This window comes from Canis lupus, chromosome 32 (genome assembly GCF_003254725.2).
Source record: "Canis lupus dingo isolate Sandy chromosome 32, ASM325472v2, whole genome shotgun sequence".
Lineage (NCBI taxonomy): Eukaryota > Metazoa > Chordata > Mammalia > Carnivora > Canidae > Canis > Canis lupus.
This window is the reverse complement of record NC_064274.1, coordinates 913,682-940,716: the sequence shown is the minus strand read 5'-3', so window position 1 is coordinate 940,716 and position 27,035 is coordinate 913,682. Positions and strand designations below refer to the sequence as shown.

At 42.2% G+C, this 27,035-nt stretch overlaps 1 protein-coding gene across 1 annotated transcript; it reads right to left on the bottom strand.

Moving 5' to 3' along the window:
• Nucleotides 1-27,035, bottom strand: FAM47E (family with sequence similarity 47 member E). Its single transcript, XM_025422651.3, is given in 8 exon segments — nt 1-123; nt 10,307-10,462; nt 16,452-16,652; nt 20,038-20,143; nt 23,153-23,295; nt 25,418-25,495; nt 25,497-25,859; nt 26,991-27,035. Coding segments are annotated over 8 exon segments (1,215 nt in total).

Genomic DNA, 27,035 nt, shown 5'->3' with positions numbered 1-27,035 from the left:
CTATGAGCCCCTCAGCCAGTTTTTCTGAAATGCCCCCTTACTCACACTTGGCATTGTGTAGCCCCTGCTCAGAATGAAATCCTTAAAGGCAATTGTCCCTTGAAGGTCGGAAAGTGACTCCTCCTAAAAAAAAAGTATCCACAGTAAAAAAACAAAAAAACAGCTGTCAGAAGTTTGATTTCATACTTGTCCTAATTCAAAGCAGTTAGCTTTTTATAAACTACTTCATTTTAAATCACTTTCTTCTCATCTGGGAGTATGTATGTAGGTAACATCCATGAGTTGATGCATATAAAGGCTTTCAAAAGATGTCCGACTTTCTCTCCTTTCCCTACCCCCACTTTTTTTAAACCCCTATATTAAGGATAATCAACATTTTTTTAGCAATTAGACAGTTACTAAGCTCCGATGTCTGGAAGCTAACCTATTTGAGATTAGCAAGTGTGCTACTGTGATTTTTAGTAGGAAATACATATTTGGTCTTCTTCCCATTCCTGGCACAGAGCTCCTAAAACCATTGGCATTTCCTAAGTGATAAGAGCCACAAAGGTGAAAGGAGAATTTTTTGTTATTCATAACTAGCCCCTTTCAACCACAAAAGAAATGATGTTAACAAGGTGATTTTTGGAAAGCCCTCAGAGAGCCACAGAATGGGGTCTGGTTGCCAGAAGAAACAACCACATGATGAGAGGGTTGGAACTTTCGGCTCCATCCTGCAGTCTGCGGTTGAATTAATCACCTATGACCAGTGATGTAATCAATCATGCGTACATACTAAAGCCTCCATAAAAACCCAAAAGGACAGGGTTCAGAGAGCTTCCAGGTTGGCAAATACATGGAGGTTTTGGGAGGGTGGCGCAGCTGGCGAGGGCACAGAAGCTCTGCACCTTTTTTCATATGCCTTGCTCTGTGCATCTAGCTATTCCTGAATTATATCCTTTTTTTAAAAAATGAAATGCTTTTTTTAAAGGAAGATTTTATTTATTTATTTATTCATGAGAGACAGAAAGAGAGAGAGAGAAAGGCAGAGACACAGGCAGAGGGAGAATCAGGTTCCATGCAGGGAGCCCGATGTGGGATCTGATCCTGGGACCCAGGATCATGCCCTGGGCCAAAGGCAGGCACTAAACTGCTGAGCCACCCAGGGATCCCTGAATTACATCCTTTTATAATAAATTCATAATCTCATAAGTAAGCTGTTGCCCTGAGTTCTTCCAGCAGATGACAGAAGCTGAGAAGGAGGTGTAGGGACCTCCCATGGACAGCTGGGTGGTCAGAAGCACAGGTGACAATCTCATTTGTAAAGACATCTGAAGTAGGGGCAGTGTTGTGAGACTGATGCAACCTTAACCTGTCCGGTCTGATGCAAATTCCAGGTGTTCAGTGTCAGACTTGACTTAAATTTGTGGAACACCCAGCTGGTATCTGGAGAATCAGAGAATTGCTTGGTGTTGGGGAAACAAAACAAAACAAAACTGATGCATCTAGTGGCTAGAACTAAGAGTAGTAGAGGAAGAAACGAGTGTTTTTTCCACTTGACAATATATCCGTAATTTTTAGATCTGTTAGAAAGGAACAACAGGCCCAAAATGGAGTCACTTCTGTTAAGCCACCAAGATTTAAGACCTAACCTAACTGTGGGTTCAGCCTCCCCCAGGAGTGGGATTTTAAACCAGTCAGTGGACTTTCCTGATGAGCACTAGGGGACTCAGGGGGTTAGCGAGGCCTTCAGCCCAGGGTGTGATCCTGGAGACCCCGGATTGAGTCCCATGTCAGGCTCCCTGCATGGAGCCTGCTTCTCCCTCTGCCTGTGTCTCTGCCTCTCTCTGTGTGTGTCTCTCATGAATAAATAAATAAAATCTTAAAAAAAAAAAAAAAAAAAAAGAACCCCAGGCTTGAAGGTGACTTTGCCTACAACAGTCCTTTCTTTTCTTTTGCTAATAACTTCCTTATCCACCCCCTCCATTTCTGCCTATAAAAACCTTCCATTTTATAAAAGTCCTTGGTGCTTCCTTCTATTTGTTAGATGAGATGCTGCCAATCCATAAATCATTGAATAAAAGGCAATTCAATCAAAATTTACTTTCTAGCCACTTCTGAAAACCATTAGTAATTTCCTCTCAGTTCTGAGCTCCACTCTCCGCATCGCACTTCTGATCTAATTGGCTTTCCACAGTTCTCCATCCCTCTGGAAACCCCAGACCCTGGTTCTATGTCCAGATCCACATTGGCAGCTATAGTTCCCCATTTATTGGGAATCGGCCCACACCCCTCATTTTTTCAATGCTTTTTCTTCTCCAGATTCCATACAGGGAGCTGCTGGTTATTGCGTCCAATTTAAAAATCCAGGCTGGATTGGATTTGGGATTGGACTGGGTCCAATTTGGGCTGCTCTGAGTCTGCTTTGAGCTGGATGGGCCCAGCAGGAGGCCTCAGGTATTCAGTATTAAACAGGGCTAGTTGGGATCCCTGGGTGGCGCAGCGGTTTGGCGCCTGCCTTTGGCCCAGGGCGCGATCCTGGAGACCCGGGATCGAATCCCACATCGGGCTCCCGGTGCATGGAGCCTGCTTCTCCCTTGGCCTATGTCTCTGCCTCTCTCTCCCTCTCTCTCTCTGTGACTATCATAAATAAATAAAAATTGAAAAAAAAAAATTAAAAAAAAAAAAACAGGGCTAGTTGCTAATGATAATCGCAAAAGTCAAGCTGAAAGCATTGGTGGGCAGAAGTTGAGCATTTAAGGTTGTTAGGGTGCCTGACACTTTGAGAAGACTCCTGTGATAGGCCTTCTTCAGTATTAGTTTTGGCTCCAAGAAATCCAAAGGCCTAGCTAAAAGAAATGAGATCCTTTATATCCAGAGACCCTCCTTCCCACATAATTATGTTTAAGAACTCTGGTCCCAGAAGCTATAGATATCTAGCAAAATGGCAAACTTTTGCTAGAAATAACCTAGAATTACAAAGGCCATTATGGGGAACCTTTCAGTTAGATAAGATCACTCATTCAAGAAATGCACTTGAGAGCAAGAGTGTTCCAACTGGAACATACAGAATGGGATGCTACTTTAATTGCTATGCAGAAGCCTCCAAAAGGTTTGAAGATTCCAAAATAGCTTCATTGAACTACTTCATTACAAAAGACCAATGAAAAATTAGAGACAGGGAGCAACCAAAATAAAAGCCCATAGGACTGAGGTGACTCCTATTGCTCCCCTCTAACCTTTTTCACCTAAGAACTCATATTTTACTAATCCTCTGTCCAAACATCCTTTCCCCTCTGAAGAGACTATTGGACAGTTACCTTTTAAAATAAAATTACTCAAGGTTGCAGATGAACCTCTCAGGTATCTGTCATGCCTTGGTCAAAGACTGAACTAATGACCATAATTAAAGAAATTACTAAACTCTAGGGAGGAAGCCCAAAGTTTTTTGAAGAATTTGAGTATTATCTGTGCCCATGACTCCAGGCTGCCAGGTCTTTATCAACACATACACATGTTGGCAGGCAGGACCTGGTGGAATCCGAAAATGGATGTAGGAAGCAAAATCCCACGGATGATATTTGAGATCCTTGGTCTTCAACATCTCAGGGACCAGAAAAAGCTCACAAAATAGCAGCTGAACTTTTACAAGGCATTCTTAGAGACTTCAGATAGGTATAACTAAACCTCTCCCTAAGTTACCTCACTAACCATTAAAGCCTGAGGCCATACAAAGCCTCACGCTAATTGCCCAGAGGTTAATCATTCCTTGTACCAGTTCCTGCAAAACCCAAGCTAGTCAGTCTGGAAACCTAATGGATGGGATGCTGATTTTCCCAGGATTTGAGAGCTATTAATAAGACAATTATTCCCCACCTCTCAGTCATTCCAAACCTGAACACCCTTCTGTCACAAGTTCCACCAGACTCAAAATGGGCCTCTGCTGTGGACCTCTGTTCAGCCTTTTCCAACATCCCTGGAGACCCAAGTAGCCAACTACTATTTGCCTTGAACTATCAACACTGTAAGTGGACAGTCAGGCCTCAAGAGTTTATGAGGCCCCTTCTAACTTCTCTCAAGCACTTCACCAAGATTTAAGCAACACTCCAGTTCCCCAGGAAATCCACCCTTTTGCAATATGTAGATGACTTGCTATTTCCAGCCACCAAAGAGGAGTCCATAAAAGAGTCCGTTTATTTGCTACAGTAGTTAGCTGAAAAGGGACACAACGTCTCTAAGAAAAAAAATACAATTCTCTAGACATTGTTCATTCCCTGTGTCATTATCTAAACCCTGAAAAATTCAGCTGTATCCCAAAAGAATTAAGGTAGTCCAGGAACTTCCTACACCCACAATGAGGAGACAGATTTGTGGATGGCTAGGCTTGGCTGCTTATTGCAGACTATGGGCTCCTAATTTTTCTCTATTAGCTACCTGACTCTATGAACTTCCTAAAATTTCAGTCCCTGGACACCTTCTTTGGAGCAGGCTTTTCGGAGGCTAAAACAAGCATGGTAAGAACTGCCTGCCTTTGGGCCACCTGACTACGCAAAACCTTTCAGCTTATTCATGCAGGAAAGGGATAATCTAGCCCTAGGAATCCTCCCGCGAGAGCCTATTACCCAGTACAGCACACAGCTTGATTCAGTTGCTCAAGCTGATCCAGCTGTCCTAAGGCTACAGTCAAGCTACGAAGCAATGGAGGTCTCATCAGATTTGACCCTAGCGAATGACATTTATTTGTAAACTCCACACACTGTCCCAAGTCTTCTTAACTCAGAATTGACTCAACATTTCTTGCAGGTAGACTAACTTCCTATGAGATCCTTTCTGCTTTCACCGCCTAATCTGTGTCTTAAACATTGCAACACTCTTAATCCTGCGATGTTACCACCTCCACCTGAGGAGGGTGAGTCCTGATTCAAGGTTCTAACGTCCCATTTTGTGATACCATGTCCTGATTTATGACATACTCCTTTAAACTACTCCTGATCTAATCTTTGTTGATGAGTCATACCACAAAAATGAAAACAGGGATATTTTCAAGCTGGCTGTGCTGTTATTACCCAAGATGGACTACTCAAAAAGAGGAAACCTTCCCTCAGCTACATCCACACAACAAGCAGAGGTCCATACCCTTGCCCTGTGGTAAGCTGGATACATATGCCAGCTATCAGGACAAACTCAATATTTATACTGATAGCCAGTATGCCTTTGAGGTCGTCCATGATTTAGGGATGCTGCAGAAACAAAAGGGCTTTCTTATGTCCTCTGGGACTCAATCAAAAATGGGCAACAGGTGAATGATCTTACTGCCAGTCTCTTACCTCCTGAAATTGCTGTCATCAAAACTGAGGCCCACACTGAAAAACTGAATCTGAATGTCAAGGAAATGCCCCAGCTAACTTTCATGCAAAGGCAGCAGCAAATAAAACTATAAACACGGTGGCACATGTGGATGAAATCCATTCTGCTTCTGCAAATCCATTCTGCCCATCCTGACATCCTTGTAACATGGCAACAATCTGCTCCTGAATCAGAAACTAAGATAGGTAAACAAGGGCTATAAATGAAGTGAACAGTTGGGGCTATGGGAAACCCGAGACAGCTGCTTGGTTCTTTCTGACTCCCTGACAAAGCCCACTTACTGGTTTTTGTATCACTGAACCCATTACAGGGTATTTAAGATGAACTCAAATTATGAATTGACATTTATGAAGAGACTTCTATAAAACTGCAAATAGTCTGCAGCCATGTCTGACCTGCCAGGTTCATAATCCCAGAGAAATTATTTTTGTCTCCAAAGGCCTCAGACCTCCTCCCTCTGGACCCTTTGGGTTTTTTTGTTTGTTTGTTTTTAAGATTTTATTTATTTATTCATGAGAGATGGAGAGAGAGAGAGAGGCAGAGACACAGGCCGAGGGAGAAGCAGGCTCCATGCAGGGAGCCTGGCACGGGACTCGATCTCGGATCTCCAGGATCATGCCCTGGGCCGAAGGCAGCGCTAAACCACTGAGCCACCCAGGCTGCCCTCCCTCTGGACCCTTTGAACATCTGCAGCTGGACCTCATTCAATTGCCACTTAGTATGGGTTGTCAATATGTTCTTGTTACTACTTGTAAGGCTGATGCCCTCACAATGGCAAAGAAACTGCCAGAGAATGTGTTTCCCACTTGGGTATACCTTCCACAATCTCCAGTCACCAAGGCACCCGTCTTACTTGGCAAATCATATGAGGCTTAATAAAAACCTTACAAACTTCTTGGAATTACCATTGTCTTTATCATCTGGAATCATCAGGCAAGGTTGAGAGAACTAATGGAATCTTAGTTTCTAACCTTACTGAAATCACTGAACTCACCTGGCTTAAGGTATTGCTTTTGGTCTTCCTGACCATTTGTAGCACCCTCTTTGGGAAACATAAACTCACTCCATAGGAGATAGTCACTGGCAGACCAATGTCTTATACAATCTTCTGCTGATCCCTTGTTGTCTCATGCTAGTATCACCAGCTACTGTAACTCTTCACTGTCTGATGCTCAAGCATATCATCAACAGAGTAAAGAAGATTTCCCTGAGCCCAATTCAAGGTCACAGTCTAGAGCCTGGTGATATTCCAAAAGCATCATCAGAAGTAGATAGCCCCTGAGCCACAGTAGAAGGGATCCTACCAAGTACTCTTGACCACTGATACCATCTATAAAACTAAAGGGCACAGAGCCTTGGGTACACATCTCACACCTAAAGGAGGCTCCACTTGACATCTGGTCCTGTACAGATGCTGGAGACTTCCAAATCACATTGATGAGGAAGGAAAGCATCTGGCACCAAAGTAGACTGCTTCTTCCCAAGACACTGATTAACACTTTACACTTTGACCAACCTTCTTCTTCTCTTTCTTTTCTTTAACATTGACCAGGAAAGATAATTCCATTCTCTGTATCTCCCAGTCCACTGCTAAGGGAGGCTAACTTTCAGATTACTGGATTCGTCATGATGCAAGAGGCCCCCTGGCCTTCCCCGTGGCCAATTTCTCTTATATTTCCAATGTCACCACAAACTATAGTTGACTTCTGCTTAGAAGTATGTATCCAAGTAGACACATTTACTTACGTGAACCTTTGTACATTTGCACCCCCACATTCCTGTGACTATCAAGATCAGATCTGCCCCCACTCATGGAGAGATCTCACCAGTAGGACCTATCTTTGTCAGGCACTTAGGATGACTTTTTATTTCAGGCTAGGCGATTCTCTTCTCATATGCACTAGAAACCTGGCTGACCCCTAGTGTAGGAGTAAACACAAATGAGACTATGATCAGAAACTTCTTAATTCTTGGAGACATTGCAGATTGCATTGCTAAGACACTAGCTGCCCCGCAAAATCCTTAGACTTTCTGGCCAAAGTTGTTTTTGATAACAGGATTATCTTTTAGCTGAGGAAAGAAGCGCCTGTGCTGCGGCCAACACCACATGCTGCACCTAGATTAACACTTCTGGGGAAGCTGAAACTCAGTTACATAACATCACTGAGCAAGCCACTTGGCTTAAAAGGTGACTCTCACCACTGAGTCATTCTTTGATTGGTTTGGTCTCGGGGACCATGGCTCCAAAGTGCATTCCAAACATTGGAAATTATGCTGCTTATGTTATCATAATAGTCTCTCTGATGTGTTCCATTCTTTCAAAAGCTTGAAATGCATGTTTGTAGCTGCTTATCACCAAGCAAAAGATCTCCCTAAGACTGGAACATCAAAAAAGAAATGAAGAGAAGGACAGGGTAAGAAATTGTGAACCTAACGTCGTGACCTGTGAACACCATAGAGATTCATCAACAAAACGAAACAAAACAAAAACCCAGGATCAACAAAAGCTTTTAAAACTACAAAGCACTAGCTGAGAGGGCACCGATGCCTTAAATTTTGATCACACTTTCCAGTTCAGCTGACAGTTTCATGAAGGGGAGGTAGGGCTATTTGTTAAAAAGAAATAACAGATCCAAAATGGAGTCACTTCTGTTAAGCCCAACAAAGATTTAATACCTAATCTAATTGTAGTTTCGGCCTCTCACTAATGGGATTTTAAACCAGTCAGTCTGGAATTCCCTGATGAGCACTGGTGAGGTACTCTGCATAAGATCCCTGCCCTTCCCCCTAAGAAAGGTGACCTTGTCTGGAACAATCTTCTCTTTTGCAATAATTTCTTTGGCCCACTCCATTTCTGCCTATAAAAGTCTTTCTTTTTATACAACTTCTTGGAGCACATTTCTATTTGTCAGACAGGATGGTGCCCAATTCGTGAGTCATTGAACTAAGCTAATTACACCTTTACATTTATTGGGTTCAATGTTGTCCTTTAATAGATTTTGACTTCAAAGGGCATGACAATCAGAAAAGATTTGATCTAGTCCCAACATCTTTGGGGTATTTATATATCCTTTGGGTTTTACCTTTCATTTACTTGAATTTTAAATTTGGATAGATAAGTTTATGTCATTTTAATTCAGTGCTTTAACAGGATTTCACCTTCCAAATGAACTCCATCAAGAACAGACAAAACTCATGCCACCAGCAAGACAACCATGTCACCATACTGACTGCCCCTTATCAGCATCCCATCACTCCTGTGTCTTATGAATTGGGATGCCATAGTCAAGTGGCACCAACCAAAATGCACAGGGTAATTCAATCTTTAGGAATTACAAGACTGTGATTTATAAAAATCACTATGGAACAATTTCTCATTGTTTTGACTCCTTCCTGTCTAAGCTGTTGGATAAACAATCTTTTACTGCAACACATACCCATATTTGCAAAATTTAAACATTACTTCTTTTTCATGAGTTGACTGTCACCATTTTGGCAAACATTCTTCAAAAAAATGGAATATTTTTGTGAAATTCCTTAAGCCTTTAAGAATTAGTCTTTAAGGGGATCCCTGGGTGGTGCAGCGGTTTGGCGCCTGCCTTTGGCCTAGGGCGCAATCCTGGAGACCCGGGATCGAATCCCACATCGGGCTCCCGGTGCATGGAGCCTGCTTCTCCCTCTGCCTGTGTCTCTGCCTCTCTCTCTCTCTCTGTGACTATCATAAATAAAAAAAAAAAAATAAAAAAAAGAATTAGTCTTTAAGAATATATTTCTAAAAAGAGAACTTTTAGCCATCTTAAAAGAATAAGTTTTACAAAAAAAATAAGTTTTACAACTATTTTTTGATTTACAATATTTAATTCATTGAAAATTATTCATTCATTCGTTTTATTATTTTTAAGTGCAACTGGAATGTATTAAATTCACATAAACTTAGATATTTTGCTCCAAAACCATACCTCAATAAATTCTACTGAACTTTATTTACATTATTTATAGACTTATATAAGCATCTCATGCTTATAAATTTGTATCATGCTTACATCTAAAAATAAGAATTTCATATCCTACTACTAGAAAATATAAAAATGACCATCCTTTCTGTCTCAGCTTTCCAATCTAAAGGGGGCACTCAATGAATGATTACTGAATGAATGGATAGGCAAATATGTATAGCATTTTACTTTTTTTTGGAGTGTTTTCACATCATTACCTGGGAGAAGTTTTGGACCTATTGTAAAAGAGAAGAGGTTCACAAATATTCTTATCAGGGTTCTGTTCAAGTGTTGCATCATTATTTCTAAATTTCCAGGACTACGAGTATATTCTTTCTGTTAGGTATCTGTTCCCAAGAGTTGGACAGGCGCAGAGTTTATTTGCCATAAAATTAGAGCACATCCTTGTTACATGTGTTTGTTGCTTTGTGATATCAATTGACCGTTCTTAACCTTTGTCCTTTTTCTCTCAAACAGATCCTACAACTCTGCTGAATTGCATAAGAAGTTTCCCAAATGCAATTTTGAATTCTTTAACATTCATCCATTGCTAGCAAAAAACAAGATTCACATTTAGTTCCTCAAAGAGAACCCATGATGCTATATTCATTCTGAGTACTGAAGGGGTCCTACCGGGTCACACCACCCTTTGAACAGCCAATCTATCCATAGGATTGATTATTCTAAGAATGCTAGGAATACGATGAGTGGTTGTTCCTTCTTTAGAGACATTGTGTCTACCGTAAGCTAGGAGATTTCAAGTCTTACTTATTACATTTCCAATGTGTGTATGTGTAACCCCATATAATGGCTTAGCTTTCTCATAGCTGGGGTCAATATGCAAGCTGTAAGACTTTCTGGAGCCTCTGTTTCACCCAGAGACTCTGGCTTTAATATGAGGTAGCAGTTGTACTGTGATATTTTTTAGATCAGATGATCAAATGTCATGATGCATATACACATACCTGTTCCTGTAGCTCCCTTTTAAAATTCTCATCTTGAGCTTTACATGAGACCTTGGGGTCAAGCAAAGGTTCATCTGCTCTTTGCTTTTTCCATAACTTGGTGTCCAGATACCATGCTCCATACCTCATCTTCACACACTTTGCATTATGAGGATTCTACAGAAAATAACATAATTCCCAATTTCATTAGTTTCTTTTTATGTTTGTCATTTCAATAAATCTAAGATTTAGCTTATTAAAGCAGTAGCATTTATTTGTATTTTTTTATTTTTTAAAAAATATTTTATTTATTTATTCATGAGAGACAGAGAGAGAGAGAGAGAGAGAGAGGCAGAGACACAGGCAGAGGGAGAAGCAGGCTCCCTGCAGGAAGCCCGATGTGGGACTCGATCCTGGGTCTCCAGGACCACACCCCAGGCTGAAGGCGGCACTAAACCGCTGAGCCACCGGGCTGCCCAGTAGCATTTATTTTTAGCTTATGATTAATCTTGTCAAAGTATTTCATGAGGTTTTAGTATGCTTCGATTTACAAAGGTACCCTGAAAAGTTCACGAATGAGAAAATAAAGTGATAGTTAAGTATGGCCTTTGGACTTAGACAAACCTGGGTTTAAATCCAACCTCCCTTACTTAGTATCTAGGAGTCCATGGGAAAATTACTTAATTCTTCATCTGTAAAATGGAGAAAAGAGTATCCACTCCATAGGGTTGTAGGAAAGATCAAAGGAGAAAGTTATGTAAAGCAGCTAGAAATCATATAAAAATCACATTTAACTGAAGGGTAATGACCTTAAACACAATACTCTGTCCACCAGGGCACCTGAGTGGCTCAGTCAGTTAAGCGACCTGCTCTTGATTTCAGCTCAGGTCATGATCTCAGGGTCCTGTGGTCAAGACTCATGTCAGGCTCACCACTCACCGCTCACCCTCTTCTTCCTCTTCCTCTGCCCCTCCCCTAGCTCCCACACAGTCTCAGTCATCTTCTCTAAAATAAATAAATTTTTAAAACAAAAAACAATACTCAGCCAACCAAATTAATGAGTTATAAACTTACTATCGGCCCAGCACCGTGTTCAGCCTGGTAATTGCTATACTACTTTTGATCAAAATGCTATCCAGCAATAGCAATAACAACAAATATGTTATCCAACACCAATCTCGTGCCTCTAATTGGAAGAGAGAAAGAAAAGAATAGATGTCATTCCTTTCCTTCTTCCATTCCTCAGTAGTGCATGAAGGATGTAAAGAGATCTGCTGGGTCATAGCCTGGTAGTGTGGATGTAACACCCACACACTGTCTTATCACATGTGGGGGTCTAATTCTTGAGAGAGGCAAAGGTATGACACCACAAAGATTCTGCCCCTTTCATCCTCTGAAATATAAGCTTCAGAGATTGTTCCCAGATACAACTCCCTGACATCTAGAATAATATATTTCAGATATAATAGATGCTCAATAATATTTGCTGAATTAAAACTGAGTTGCTTCACTTGGCATTATTGACACTTTGGGCTGGATAATCCTTTGTTGGGGGGTCAGGGAGGGTGCTGTCCTATGCATTGTAGGATGTTTAGCAGTATCCCTGGCCTTTGCCTACTAGTTGCCAACAGCAGTGCCTCCCCCAAGTTGTGACGACCCAAAATGTCATCTTCAGACATGGCCAAATATCCCCAGTGTGTGGGGTAGGAAGCAGGGCAAAATCACCCTCAACTAAGAATCAATGAATAAAAGGAAGGCTGGAAGGAAAGAGAAGGGGGGAAAAAAAAGAGGGGACAAAAATCTATACTATTGTTACACTACGGATCTAAGTTCTGAAATCTGTTATGTTGTTGGGTGACTAGTAAGCTTTCAAGACACTACAAACATCATTTCTTCTGTGAGACCTTGATTGGAGCCACCCTCACCTTGTGCTTGGTGGAATTGATTATTTCTTCCTATGTCTCTATTTATGAACCAGGACATCATTTTATTACAGTTAATCGTTTACCTGTTGACCCAACTAGGCTGTAAGCTCCTTAAGTGCAGGAAACAGGCCTTTGTCTCTGCTTCATTTGTTCCCAGCACCTTTTGGCACATGGCAGTAAATTATGGGAAATGTTTGTTGAAGGCTTGCATAGACAGATGGATGGATGAATGAATATACAGGGCAAAGAGGGGCACGGACTGCAGTGAGAGATCAGAAGTAAGAATAAATTAATGTCAACCAAGGGACCTGAAAAAAATCTCCATGAAAAAACTGGCTTATGACCAGGGTCTAAAGGAAGATGTAAGAAGGTAGACATGGGAAAGGGGCACTTCAGGCAGAGAAAATATTGTGAACAAAGGTATGGTAGTGGAAAAGCTCAGAGTTTTAAGGAAGACCGAAGAGCAATGGAGCAGAGGCCTAAGATTATGTGGGGAAAAAATAAAGATGGGAATTTCCATTTTTTAAAAATTTTATGTATTTATTTATGATAGTCACACAGAGAGAGAGAGGCAGAGACACAGGCAGAGGGAGAAGCAGGCTCCATGCACCGGGAGCCCAATGCGGGACTCGATCCCGGGTCTCCAGGATCATGCCCTGGGCCAAAGGCAGGCGCCAAACCACTGCGCCACCCAGGGATCCCCTAGATGGGAATTTCCATTTCTGAAATTGAGACCAGATTTACCCTCCCACATGTAGCAGCCAAAAAAGGAGAAATCAGTATAAATATAAATATATAATATATAATGGCCTATAAGACACTGGCCATCAAATAACAAGTACAGTAATCCCCTGAGAGACAAAAAACAAACAAGATAAGCCCCACAATTGCCCCAGCTCACTGTCCTCTTTTTTTAAAAAGACTTTATTTATTTATTTGAGACAGAGAGAGAGAGAGAATGAGTATGAGGGAAGGGGAGGGTCCCAGGACCCTGAGATCATGTCCTCAGCCGAAGGCAGACACTCAACCCACTGAGCCACCCAAGCTCCCGCTCCAGCTCACTGTCTTGTGATACTTTCCAAGCCACAGCACAGGGACACTCTCAGGAGGAGACCAGCAGACTCTCTGAGTTGAGGAGACAGCATTGTGAGAGCAAACAAAGGTGGTTCTAGTTGGTAACAAAGAGTAAGAGAAAGGAGAGAACTGCACAGCAAGGGAACTCCAGAGGTCTGCAGATGGTCTCCCTCAGCACTTGTATGGGAGGAAACCCAAAAGGATTAGAAGAAACAGGGCCCAGCATGCACACAGGGCCAGGGACAGTGCTTGTTCCCTTCTGAGAAACCTGAAGATTCACAGGGCACTGGGTAGAATAAACTGAAGAGTCTTGCCTCAGTATTAGAGAATGAACCATAGACTGAACATTACTTCAGTCCTTCCTAACACATCTTTAGAGCCAAGACCCAGAAGGTTCAAACTTTTCCAAGTAACTTTAACTACATCCCAGAACAAAACTCAAGTTTACAGGAATACAAAAGTCCCCTGCCCGGATAAGGTAAGATCCACGGTGTCTGGTATCTACTAAAAAAATTACGGAGCATGAAGAGAGGCAAGAAAACATGATCCATGAAGAAGAGATAAATAAGTTAATGGAAACTCACACAGAACTGGTGCAGATGTTAGACTAGAAGACATGAACATCAAAAATAGTTATTATAACTGTATTTCATATGTTCAAGATTAAGGAGAGATGTAGAAATATTTTCTTAAAAATTCAAGTCAAATGTTTTGAATTGAAAATTACAATAGTATGAGATGGAAAAATAGACTAGATGGGATCAGTGGCTGATTAGACATTGTTAGAAAGAGCAGATTAGAATATACAAGGACACCACAGAGAGAAAAAAGATTCAAATACCAAACAGAGCCCCAGTGAGCAATGAGACAAGTCCATGAAGCCTAATTACCTGTAATTGGAATCCTTGGAGCAGGAAGAGTGAAAGGTAAAAAAATTTTTTTTGAAGAAATAATGGTCAAAATGTTTCCAAATTTGATGAAAACTAGAAACTCATGGATCAAAGAGGCTCAGCAGACCCCAGGCACAAGGTGTATATAATAATTACATTCACGATCAGTGACAAAGAGAACATCTTTAAAGGAGCCAAGGTGGGATCCCTGGGTGGCGCAGCGGTTTGGGGCTGCCTTTGGCCCAGAGCGCGATCCTGGAGACCCGGGATCGAATCCCACATCGGGCTCCCGGTGCATGGAGCCTGCTTCTCCCTCTGCCTGTGTCTCTGCCTCTCTCTCTCTCTCTCTCTCTCTCTGTGACTATCATAAATAAATAAAAATTAAAAAAAAAAGAAGGAGCCAAGGGAAGACACACATCCAGAACAACAAAGACAAGGAAGGTTTACGATTTCTCATCAGAAACAACACAACTAAGAAGGCAACAGAACACCATCTTTTAAGTACTAAAAACAAACAAAAAACTGTGAACCTAGAAATCTATACCCACAAAAATATCTTTGGAAATGAAGGCAGAATGAGGATATTTTTAGACATACAGAAGCTAAAGGAATTAATCACCAGCAGATCTACACTAGACACAGGGTTAAAAGATGGTCTCCAGGCAGACGAAAATGACACCATATGGAAATGTATTTGAACTTTCACATAATGACCCTCTGTCTGCCAGTCAAAAGTTCAATTTTGGCAATAACCACCATGGCTTATAAAGTAGTAGTTGTGCAACAATTTGTACATACAAGGAATTGAGCAATTTGATTCAGCCCAGATTCAGGACAAGCTGTGGTTCAGGCCTTGGGTGTGATGACATAATTTGCCTGTCCAGCATCACTTTGCATTTTACCCTTTAGAAACATGGGGAGCAAATGGAAAAATGTAAATGCTTATATGAGTGCCAGAACGCATAGTTTTCATAAACCTTATGCAACAAAGCCAAGGGTGGAAAACATCACATATGTAACAACAGGTCAGTCCATTGTATTCAATTATAAAGGAAAAAGTTAATTAATATGTTTAAATGTGAGAAATACAGTATCAAAGATCACATGTAAAAGACAGAGGGTAGTTAGAGATAATATATTGTTTTTCACTCTCAGAGAAAGGAACTTCTCCACCCCCAATCCCACTCCTGACCACCACTTAGGTACTTAAATCTCTTGTTGGACTTGAGGCACTTAGGTGGTTCAGTTGGTTGAGCTTCTGACTCTTGGTTTTGGCTCAGGTCATGATCTCAGGGTGTCAGGATCAAGCCCTGCGTCAGGCTCTGCACTCAGCTTAGAGTCTGCTTCAAATTCTCTCTCCCTCTCCCTCCTGCTCACTCTTCCTCTCTCTCTCTCTCAAATAAATAAATAAAATAAAATCATTTTTAAAAAAATCTGTTGTTGGACCTATACAATTTGATCTGTGTGTGTATACATATTTGTGTAGAAAAGTAGAAAAACACTTAAGAGTCCATACTACTTCCCTTTGGAACACAGTATGTTTTTTCTCCTCTGTTTCCTTGTTCTATCTTCATGGGCAAGTGGTATTGAAAAACTCAACAATTTGTTAGTAATCGGGCAAGCATGTGGTCAAGAATGACGGTGCGTGGTCAATAAGACTGCTCCCAAAATTCAAGAATTCTTTGGACAAAGAATAGACAACCTTCATGATTACTAATTGCAGCATTTAACTCTTGGAATAATAAACTTTCATATATATTTCCATCAACTTTTAGAATTTCAACATATAAAACACATAAAGAGAGAATTTCAACATATAAACACAGAGATAACAAAGACTATTCAGATATCGACAATAATGCTGAATGGCATGGCTTGTTTGTATAGCTAGTTTTATTACCTATACTAAATATTCATTGATTTAACAAATATTTATTAAACACCAAAAAAATCCTTCAAGAACTCTACTGAAAAAGGCCAGTGCCCTCCCTGAAGTACCAGAATTCAAGAACAGTTAAGATTTTTTTAAAAAGATTTTTTATTTATTTATTCATGATAGACAGAGAGACAGAGAGAGGCAGAGACACAGGCAGAGGGAGAAGCAGGCTCCATGCTGGGAGCCCCACACAGGACTCGATCCCGGGACTCCAGGATCGCGCCCTGGGCTAAAGGCAGGCACTAAACTGCTGAGCCACCCAGGGATCCCCCAAGAACATTTAAAATTTTAATCCAACCTAATTTTCTTTGATATTCAGTCTTCTCCTGTTTGGCAATTACCTGTGGTTTCTGGTGTTTCTGCTCATAGTCTAGTTTCTGGAAAAACTGTGGCTTCTGCAGCTTCTTTAGCCCCACTCTCTTCTTTAGCTCCAGAGGAACCTGGTTGAGTCTCCTCGTGTGGAGCACATCATGGCTTGGTTTACTCTGATAGTCGATGTCAAACTGTTTCAGAATGAACTCTTCATCGATGTTTGAACTTCCCTGGAAGAATATCACATTGCATGAATCAAGGACAAATCCTTCTTTAATCTAAAGGAGGCATGTGACTATGGCTAGAGAAGAGGTAGTTTAGAGGACAGGCAGGAAATGCTCAGTCGGCATTCATTGGAGACAAGAAGTATTGGGGTTCTGGAGGACTTTGTCAGTGCATTAAGGGACAACTTAGGACCAGATAGAAGCAGTGAGTCCTTGAGAGAATTAACAGGCTGAGAAAAATTCAGTCTGTTTAATCTTTTTTTTTTTTTTTAAGATTTTATTTATTTATTCATGAGAGACAGAGAGAGAGAGGCAGAGGGAGAAGCAGGCTCCACTCAGGGAGCCCGATGCGGGACCTGATCCGGGGTCTCCAAGATCATGCCCTGGACTGAAGGCGGTGTTAAACTGCTGAGCCACTGGGGCTGCCCCAGTCTGTTTAATCTTAAGCAGACTTCTGAGTGCATAAAGAAGATGTCATGGTACACACACACACACACCGGAATATTACTCAGCCATAAAGAAGAATGGGATCTTATGATTTGTGATAACATGGATGGATCCAAAGGGTATTGTCCTAAATGAAGTACAACAGAGAAAGACAAATACCGTATGACTTCAACTATATGTCAAATCTAAAAAACAAAACAAATGAACAAACAAACAAGAAAACAGAAACAGGGGCAGCCCGAGTGGGCTCAGTGGTTTAGCGCCGTCTTCAGCCCAGGGCATGATCCTGGAGACCCGGGATCGAGTCCCACGTCAGGCTCCCTGCCTGGAGCCTGCTTCTCCCTTTGCCTGTGTCTCTGCCTCTCTCTCTCTCTCTCTCTCATGAATAAATAAATAAAATTAAAAAAAAAGAAAAGAAAACAGAAACACGGGATCCCTGGGTGGCTCAGTGGTTTGGCGCCTGCCTTTGGCCCAGGGCGCGATCCTGGGGTCCCGGGATCAAGTCCCGCACCGGGCTCCTGGCATGGAGCCTGCTTCTCCCTCCTCCTGTGTCTCTGCCTCTCTCTCCCTATGTCTATCATAAGTAAATAAATAAATATTAAAAAAAAAAAGAAAACAGAAACAGACTCATAAATACCGAGAACAAATTGGTAGTTATCAGAAGGGAGGTAGGTGGAGGAATAGGCAAAATAGGTGAAGGCAATTGGGAGGTAAATGCTTCTAGTTATGGAATGAATAAGTCATAGAGATAAAAGGTGGACCACAGGAATATAATCAATGATATTGTAATAGCATTATATGGTGATAGATGATAACTACACTTGTGGTGAACAGCATAATGTATAGAATTGGCAAATCACTATGTTGCACACCTGAAACTGGAGTCAGATAAATGGATTCAGATAGAGGGGAGCAGCCAAGAGACAGAAGGAACACCTAAAAGCATTTTAGCGCCTAGATCTAGCTATACCTGAAGCTCCTAGGATGTCTGGATGGTTCCTTTACCTCCCTTAATCCAGTCTGAATTATATTTCAGTCACTTTTCAAGGAAATAGTCCCAAAAATACATTGTCTAAACTGACTAATGTTCTCAAAATATAGGTGAAGAAGATTACAAATCCTAGATCTTAAATCCGGGAAAAACCTAAGGAACCCATCTACAGGGACTTGAGAACACAAATAGGTATTTAAATGGATTCTTGGAAGGAAGGCAAGGAAAGGCTTTAAGAACTAAGTCAAAAGTCCATTCATGCCAGAAATATCATTTGTGAAGGTTGTGGTTAAGCATAGCTGTCCAGGGGCAGCCCCAGTGGCTCAGCGGTTTAGCGCTGCCTTCAGCCCAGGGTGTGATCCTGGGGACCCGGGATCCAGTCCCACGTCAGGCTCCCTGCATGGAGCCTGCTTCTCCCTCTGCCTGTGTCTCTGCTTCTCTCTCTCCTCTCTGTGTATTCTAATGAATAAATAAATAAAATCTTTAAAAAAAAAAAAGCATAGCTGTCCAAGTACTTACAGATAAATTAACTGAGAAAAATATGTTGAAATTGTGAAGGACACAGAAAAAAGAACACTGAAATGGAAAACAAAAATGTGAAACAACAAGGTGAGGGAAATGAGTAGTGATTGGCCAAAATATATAAACTTTCAGTTATAAAATAAATAAGTTCTGGGAATCTAATGTACAGCATGGTGACTATAGTTAATAAAATTGTAATTGTACTTGAAAGTTGCTAAGAAAGTAGATCTTTTTTTTTTTAATTTTTTAAAGATTTTTATTTATTTGTGATAGTCACAGAGAGAGAGAGAGAATGAGGCAGAGACACAGGCAGAGGGAGAAGCAGGCTCCATGCACCGGGAGCCCGACGTGGGACTCGACCCCGGGTCTCCAGGATCGCGCCCTGGGCCAAAGGCAGGCGCCAAACCGCTGCGCCACCCAGGGATCCCAAGAAAGTAGATCTTAAATGTTCTCACCACACTCCAAAAAGGTAATTATGTGAGGTGATGGATGTGTTAACTACCCTTACTGTGGCAATCATTTTGAAATATACATATATATGTATCAAACTATCACACTGTACACCTTGAACTTACACAGTGTTATATGTCACTTATATCTCAATAAGGCTGGCAAAGAAAAAGAGCCACTAAAAAGATAGAAAGAAACAAGAGCAATGTGACATATAAACAATAAACATTCAAATAGGCTGCAAGCTTGCAAACTTTCCAGAAACATCATCTAGGAAATATTTCTATTATAAATAGTAGAAGAGTCACAATTCCTTTATGACTCTGATTATTTGACTTAAATTGTATACTAACATTGTTTTTTATTTTTTTTAACATTGTTTTTTAATAATAGCAACTCAGAGCTTGACTTTAAAAAGTAGGTTGTATGGAATACTACTTAGCCGTCAAAAATGAAATCTTGCCATTTGCAATGATGGGGTAGAACTAGAGGGTATTATGCTAAGCAAAATAAGTCAACCAGAGAAAGACAATTATCATACAATTTCACTCATATGTGGAATTTAAGAAACAAAACAGAGGAGCATAGAGGAAGGAAAGGAAAAATAAAACAAGATGAAATCAGAGAGGGAGACAAAGCATAAAAGACTCTTAATCAAAGGAAACAAACTAAAAAATAACAATAACAAAGGAAACAAACTTGAGGTTGCTGGAGGGGAGAGGTGTTGGGGGGATAGGGTAACAGGATGATCGACATTAAGAAGGGCACATGATAGGAAAAAAGAAAAAGAAGGGCACATAATGTAATGAGCACTGGGTGTTACAGAAGACTGATGAACCACTGAAGTCTACCTTTGACACTAATAATACACTATATGTTAATTAATTGAATTTAAATTTTTTAAAAAGGAGGTGATTAGTATTACTACTAACTTACAAAAGCAGTAGCCCAGTTGCAGAAGTCCCTAACTCCTTTGTGCACATTTTCATGAAGAAGAGGACCATCTTCATGGAACAAATCTGTTTCACTTGGCTTCTTTTCTTCATTAAGCCATTGACCTGGATGTGCCACTGAAGTCTTCTTGGGACTAAGGATAATGAGATCATCAAAGAATCACAGTATGAGCCACCAGGAATCAAAGTAGATTTCCAACACTATCTTAAGGAAAAAGTATAGTAATGCAAGCATTTCTAACAGTCTCTCACAAGCTCATACAAGGTATATGCTAATTTTCCAAAGATCACATTTTCCTTATCTATATCATAAAGGCAATATCATGAATAGTTATAATAATTAAAATATATATAGCACCTTACCAGTTTAAGTTGATTTTTTTTGAAATTATGGGTTGCATTTATTAAAATAAGTGCCAAATTACTGCACTTGGAGTCTGCTCCAGATATAGACAATCTTGACAAGCAAGAGATGTCCTTGATTTCCCTCTGTCTTTTGTCCTAAAACCCAGCCCATTAGTAAATCTGGTAGGTTTTAATTCTGTCCCCTTCTCTGGACTATTGCAAATGCTCTTCACTGATCTTCTCCTAGGGCCTCAACTCCCAAAACCCTAATCCATTTGCAGCACTGCAGCTAAAATAGTCTTTCCAAAACATAAATCTGGTCATAGCAGCCACCCTTCATCCTCAACTAAACCTCTCAATAGCTTCTTTTTAAAATTAAGATATAATTCACATACTATAATATTAACCATTTCAAAACATGCAATTCAGTAGTTTCCATATAGTTAAAAAGTTATGCAACCTCTACCATTATCTAATTCTGGAACATCTGCATCACCCCAAAAAAGAAGCTCCATAACCACTGACAATCACTCTTCATTTCCCCCATTCTCTCTGCTCCTGAAAACTAGTTCTGTCTCTATGGATTTGCCTGTTCTAAACATTTTATCTGAATGCAACCTTATAATACATTGTATTTTGTGTCTGGCTAACATCTCAAGGTTTGACCATGCTATTAGCATGTAACAGTGGTTTATTTCTCTTTATGGCTAAGAACACATTGTCTGAAGAGACCACATTTTATCTATCATCAGTTGATGGACATCTGGGCTCTTAGGCATAGTGCTGCTTGGTACGTTCAGGTACAATTTTTTGTGTTTAAAAGATTATTACTCTTCCATTAAAGACCTACGTCTTAACTCAATTTCCAAGACTCTTCATGGCCTGATCCTTGCCTGTATCTTCAGATTCTTCTGGAATTACCACCCTCCCTCACTCTCTGAGCTCCAGCCATTATGGCCTTCTCTCAGGTTCATGAATTCATCATGCTCTCTTCAACCACAGGGCCTTTGCCCATGTTGTACCATCTGACTGCAATGCCTTCTGCATTTCCTCATCTCCCTTATGTTCCAATATACATGTCCCTTCCTTAGGGAGGTATTCACAGGCTGTCCCCAGAACCCACACTTCCTTCCCAGCATTTTGTACCTTTTTTTCATAGCACCCAAGTATTAATTTATCCATCCATACATTCAACAAGCACTTATTAAATACCAACTAAGTACCAAGCACAGTTCTAGACACTAAAACTCAACTGTAAATAAAGTTTAGTCCCTGTCCCAACAGAACTTAAGATTTGAGTAAGGAGAGACAGCTAGGAAAGAGGTAAACGTATGCCAAGTCATTACAAGCGATAAAAAGAAAAATAAAACAGGGCAGGAGGGATGGAGAGTATTGACAGGGGGCTTTTTATTTCTATAGGGAAGGCCTCACCACCAAACTGATAGCTGAGCAGAGACCCAAAAGAAGGAATCAATCAAACCATGCAGATATCAAATATCAAGCGTGATGATCATTGAGAACGGACTAGGTAACCTAGATGTCAATGGCAACCTTGACCAAGGGCAAATCCACTGGAGTGCTGATGAGTTACAGAAAGAAGAGTACGTAAGTATGGACATGTCTTTCAAGGAGTTTTGCTCTAAAGGAAAGGAGAGACTATATACTCAATGAAACTTGTTTAGAAGATGGGAGATGTTACCTCATGCTGTGGTAGGCTGATAATGGCCTCCAAAGATATCAGGGGCTAATCCTTGGAACCTGTAAGTGTTACTTTGCTTGGAAAAATCATCTCTATAGACATGAGTAGTTTAAGGAGTTTGAGATGATGAGATTACCTTGGATTATCTGGGTGGGCCCTAAATGCCATCACGAGTGTCCTTGTAAGAGAGGGACAGAAGATTTGACAGAGGAGAAGGGGATGTGAAGACATTGACCTTGAAGATTGGAAAGATGTGGCCATAGCCCTGGAATGCCACTAGCAACCAGAAGCTCGAAGAAGTAAGGAGTAGATTCTTTCCTAGAGCTCCTGGAAGGAACATGGTCCTGCTGATACTTTGATTTCAGCACAGGAATACGGATTTTGGGCTTCTGGTCTCCAGAACTGTGAGATAATAAATTTCTGTTGTTTTAAGACATCAAATTCGTGTTACTTTTTTTTTCTTAAGTATTTTATTTATTTATTCATGAGAGACAGAGAGAGAGAGAGAGGCAGAGACACAGGCAGAGGGAGAAGCAGGCTCCAGGCAGGGAGCCTGACAGGGGACTGGACCCTGGGTCTACAGGATCAGGCCCCAGGGCTGAAGGCAGCGCCAAACCTCTGCGCCCCCCAGGCTGCCCAAATTCATGTTACTTTGTATAGCAGCCACTGACAAGAATATGCCAAGAATATGGTGACAGAAAAACTTGCCATTAGGTAATTATACATTCATTTGCGATGATAATTTATTAAGCTATTAGTTTCATTCACTTCCTTCATACTATTATCATCTCTCCTTTTAAATAGATAGCCCATTTGTTTTTAATTTCTTGCCCCAGAGATGTTTTTCAGGGTTGACCAAGGAAACTGCCTCCAGTTAAAGGCAGAACCTATATTGTGTAAAAGCCCAAGCTTATGGCAGCAATTATGCTTGACGTTATGGATGACATGGAGAGAGAGGGGTGGTCCCAGAGTGTCCCACAAACAGGAGGAATGGAGAGAAGAAAGAGTCCCAGAGACCAGAGAGAAGTTAAGATCAGTCCTGAAACTCCTCAAATGTTTCGGCAGGTGACAGGAAAGGGCAAGGGGTTACGAACAGTACTTACAGCCCGGGTAGACCGGGGAAGAACGTTTTTTTAAAAGCTTTGCTGGTTCCTTTGTTCTTTTCCTGAAGCCCTGACAATAAGCCCATGTGTCCTCCAGTCTCCTGTCAGGATCCAGCACTTCCAGCACCTTTGATAAGAGCTGCACACACAGAAAACGGCCTTAGAGGAAAGAAAAATGTGCTGAAAAAGAAGAGCCCTTGATTCTAAAACAGAACAGACCAACATGCCCCTTTGCTTTGCATTTCTGGCCGGCTGTGCCATTCATCCGTTTCGGTGCAAATACTCTGATGGCTGCTGTGGGTTAGTGTCCCCCATCTAGGCACTAGTATGTGCCTGTTGTGCTAAAATTCTGTCCCTGGGGCCCACCCCAGTCCCTTCCGGCCCCATTGAGCCAAGAGCCTCTAGAGGTTTCTATAGCTTTTGACTGCCCAGTACCGATTCTTCCTCCTATAAAAAACAGTGTCTAGATTTTTCTTTGGACCTTCTCCTTGCTCCACAGGCAGGTCAGAACAATGGAGACCACAGCGACTGGTTTAGGAACAGGCACATAACCCAAATTTTACCCATGGGAACTAGACTATGGGATTTTGCTGGAAGCATACAGAAAGAGGCGTTCTTTTTCTTGGTAGAACTTAAATCTAGAGAAGCTGGTGGCTATCAGAGTACCATAAGAAGAAATCCTGCCTTGGAAAGAAGACAACACACCCAGCTGGACAGGTGAAACGTGGTAATAAGGACCACAATCCCAAGTGCCATCTGAGGGTATGTGGAAATCATCTATTTGTCATGGCCTTAGAAACTCTGGCCTGCAGGAGGCAGTTGGAGAAAGCCCCAAGTGGAAAATAATTGATTAGAATTCTATAGATTTTCTGCCACTAATAATTTATTCATTCATTCATTATGCACAAATATTTGTTGAGTGACTCTATGCCAGGTATTAATTAGGGACACACAGTGAAAGACACAGGTAAAGTCTGTGTCTTTAGACACAGAGATTGGAGATTTTATTCTGGCCCAGTGGTAACAAGAGCTAGGATGAAAAATAGATCATGATGAGGGATAGAGGGTGGGGAAGAAGGAAAGTGTTGTTTTATGAGACATTGGAGCAAGGATCTGAAGGAAGCGAAGGAGTGAGCCAGACAGGCATGTAGGGGTAGTTGTCCCAGGCACAGAAGAGAGATCTGAATTGGACATGCTCACTCACGTTCACAGAGCAGCCAGGAGGTCAGGGTGGCTGGAGCAGGGTGAGAGCAGAGGGGTAGGTGGTGAGGTTGGAGGGGGTGCAGAGCAGGGGTGGGGCAGAGAGTAGACAGAGGTGCTGGGCCTTTCAGACCATGGTGAGGACTTTACTCTGAGTAAGAAAGGGCCATCAAAGGGCTTTGCGGGGAAGTTTGCCTTTCTGAACAATTGCCACGCCGACCGACTTAGGGAACAGATTACACAGGTGGGGGTAGCAGACACCCAACATCCATTCTGCCTTTTTCCTTAAATCTGACAGAACTGTATTCTAGATTTTGCTCTCTGTCCCAATGCCCAACCAAGAAACTCAATTTTCTAGATTCCCTAGCAGCTAGAAGTGGTCAGATGAATGGGATGTTTACTGGACAAGTTCTTACTTGTCAAATTAAAAGACAGAGTCGGCTGGCATGGACCCTCTAAGCTTCGCCCCCTCCCCCTGACCGACCTGATGCCTGAAGGTGTGGAAGCCATCCTGAGAAAAAAGAACAAGAGACATACGCTAAGGACTGTGGAGCTCAGAGTCTGAAGCAGCCCGGGACACTGTGACATAACGGAGCTGTCATCCAAACCCAGCCTGACAAAGTGGGGACTCTTCCCCATGACCTCTCAGGTGCCCCTCTGCCTGCTACCCATCCATTAGTTAAAGGCTACGGACACCTCCCAACACCGGCTAAAGTAACAGGAGCCCTGGACAATCTGCCCTTTGGTTTCTAGCCTCAGCAGGTCCCAAGCAAAGTAGGCCGGTCGAACGTCGAGGGAACAGAAGCCGAAGGTTTCCGGTTTACTGGGCCTCCAGAAGTTGCGCGGCTCCGTGGAAGTGGCAAGTACCTCGCTGCTGGTGTCCTTCCCAGAAGCGGAGAAGGAAGGTTGCCCCAGCCCCTGAGAGCTCGCCCTGGCAGGCGTTTGTCACCCCCTCCCCCAGACAAGTCTGTCTCCCCTCAGAGGAGCTCCCACACATCTAAGGAAAGTTCTTTTCCAGGCCCCAGGGAGGGCCCTCCCACAACCCCGGGTCAGGAGGTCGCCTCAGCAGGCCCGTCTTCCCCCAGCTGCGGGCAGAGAGCCACGGGGCGCGGGGTCAGCTGGGCCTCTGGGCCTCGGCATCTGCAAGGAGCCTGCTCTGTGCCCCGGGGCTGGCGAGAGCTCGCTTGCTTCCTGGGGCGGCTGCGGCTGCCTCTTCTTTAGGGGAGTTGTGTGATGGATCTGGGGGACAAAGGCCTCCCGTGGACCCTGAGTGTTCAGACCCTTGTGTGGTGGGCAGCGTCTCCTAAAGTCATCCAGCCCCTTCTTTGAGAATGTCCCCCGCAGGCTGTGCAGGCAGGTGCGGCCCGTGGGCCCGGGCCTGTGCTTTGTGAAATACTTGGGAGGTAGATTCTCTTTGTACCTGGAGGGCAACGTGCCTGATTGTAGGGATCGTGGGGCTTGGGGTGGGGGACTGGGGCTGTACGGAGGCTGGCCTCCACCTTTCTGGAGAAGGGGAGGTCGGGGGGAGGGGTTCCGTGGAGAGCTAATTCGACTCCTGCTCACCCGCACCTTATCTCTGCTCTGTGCAAGGTCCCTCTCCCATTTCCTTTAGGCTCTCATCCTACATCCCGTTCTCATGGCTTTCCTGGCACAGGCAAAACCACTCTCGCAGACTTAAAATGTACCCTTTGCCTGTACACTCCTCATAATATCTGCATCATCCTTTTACGTGCATGTGTTCTCCACTTACCTAGAAGTACTCTTCTGTTTCTTACTGGTATGCCAAGCACCACGTTAGAAAGACCCATCCATGTCACTAGGTGTAAATCTCATTCATTATTACCACCTGCTGCCACCACGGTTCATCTATCCATTCTCCTTGTGAAGGACACTCACAAGCTGCTGCCCCTCCAGGGACTTTTTCTTATCCTTTAAAGAATCACAGTGGGCAGCCCCGGTGGCAGCGGTTTAGCGCCGCCTGCAGCAGCCCAGGGTGTGATCCTGGAGACCCTGGATCGAGTCCCGTGTCAGGCTCTCTACATGGTGCCTGCTTCTCCCTCTGCCTGTGTCTTTGCATCTCTATGAATAAATAAATAAAATCTTTAAAAAAAAAAAAAAGAATCACAGTGCAGTGGGAAGAACCTGGATCCCAGGGACAACTTGCCCCTTACTAGCTGAATGACCTTGACATTTTATTATTTATTAACTCTGTGAGCCTGAGTTAAGCCCCTAAACTTAGAGGGTCAAAGGTTGCAGACTGGCAGTCCAGGGGCTGCATGGGGCCTACAAACCTGTCCTGTGGTCCCTTTTCGGTTTGCATAAGAATTAGAATAGCTAACACATACCGAAGATTTTTTTCTATAATAAGCATGTTCTAAATGCTTTACAGGTATTAACTTACCTAATCCTGTAACAATCCAATGAAGTAGGTACCAAGTACTGGCATTCTTCCCACTTATAGATAAGGAAATTGAGGCACAAAGAAATTTAAGAGCAAAACAAACCCTTGTGAAAGATCCCACAGCTAATAAGTGTTAGAGGTGGGATTTTAATCCACGTAGTGTGACTCCAGAGAAAAGTGTTTAAACACTAAACTAGAGTTTCTGACATTAAAAAAAAAAAAAGTTCACATACATAATCTATAACAGAAGTCAGGCTCTCAGGGAACACGGGGTCCAT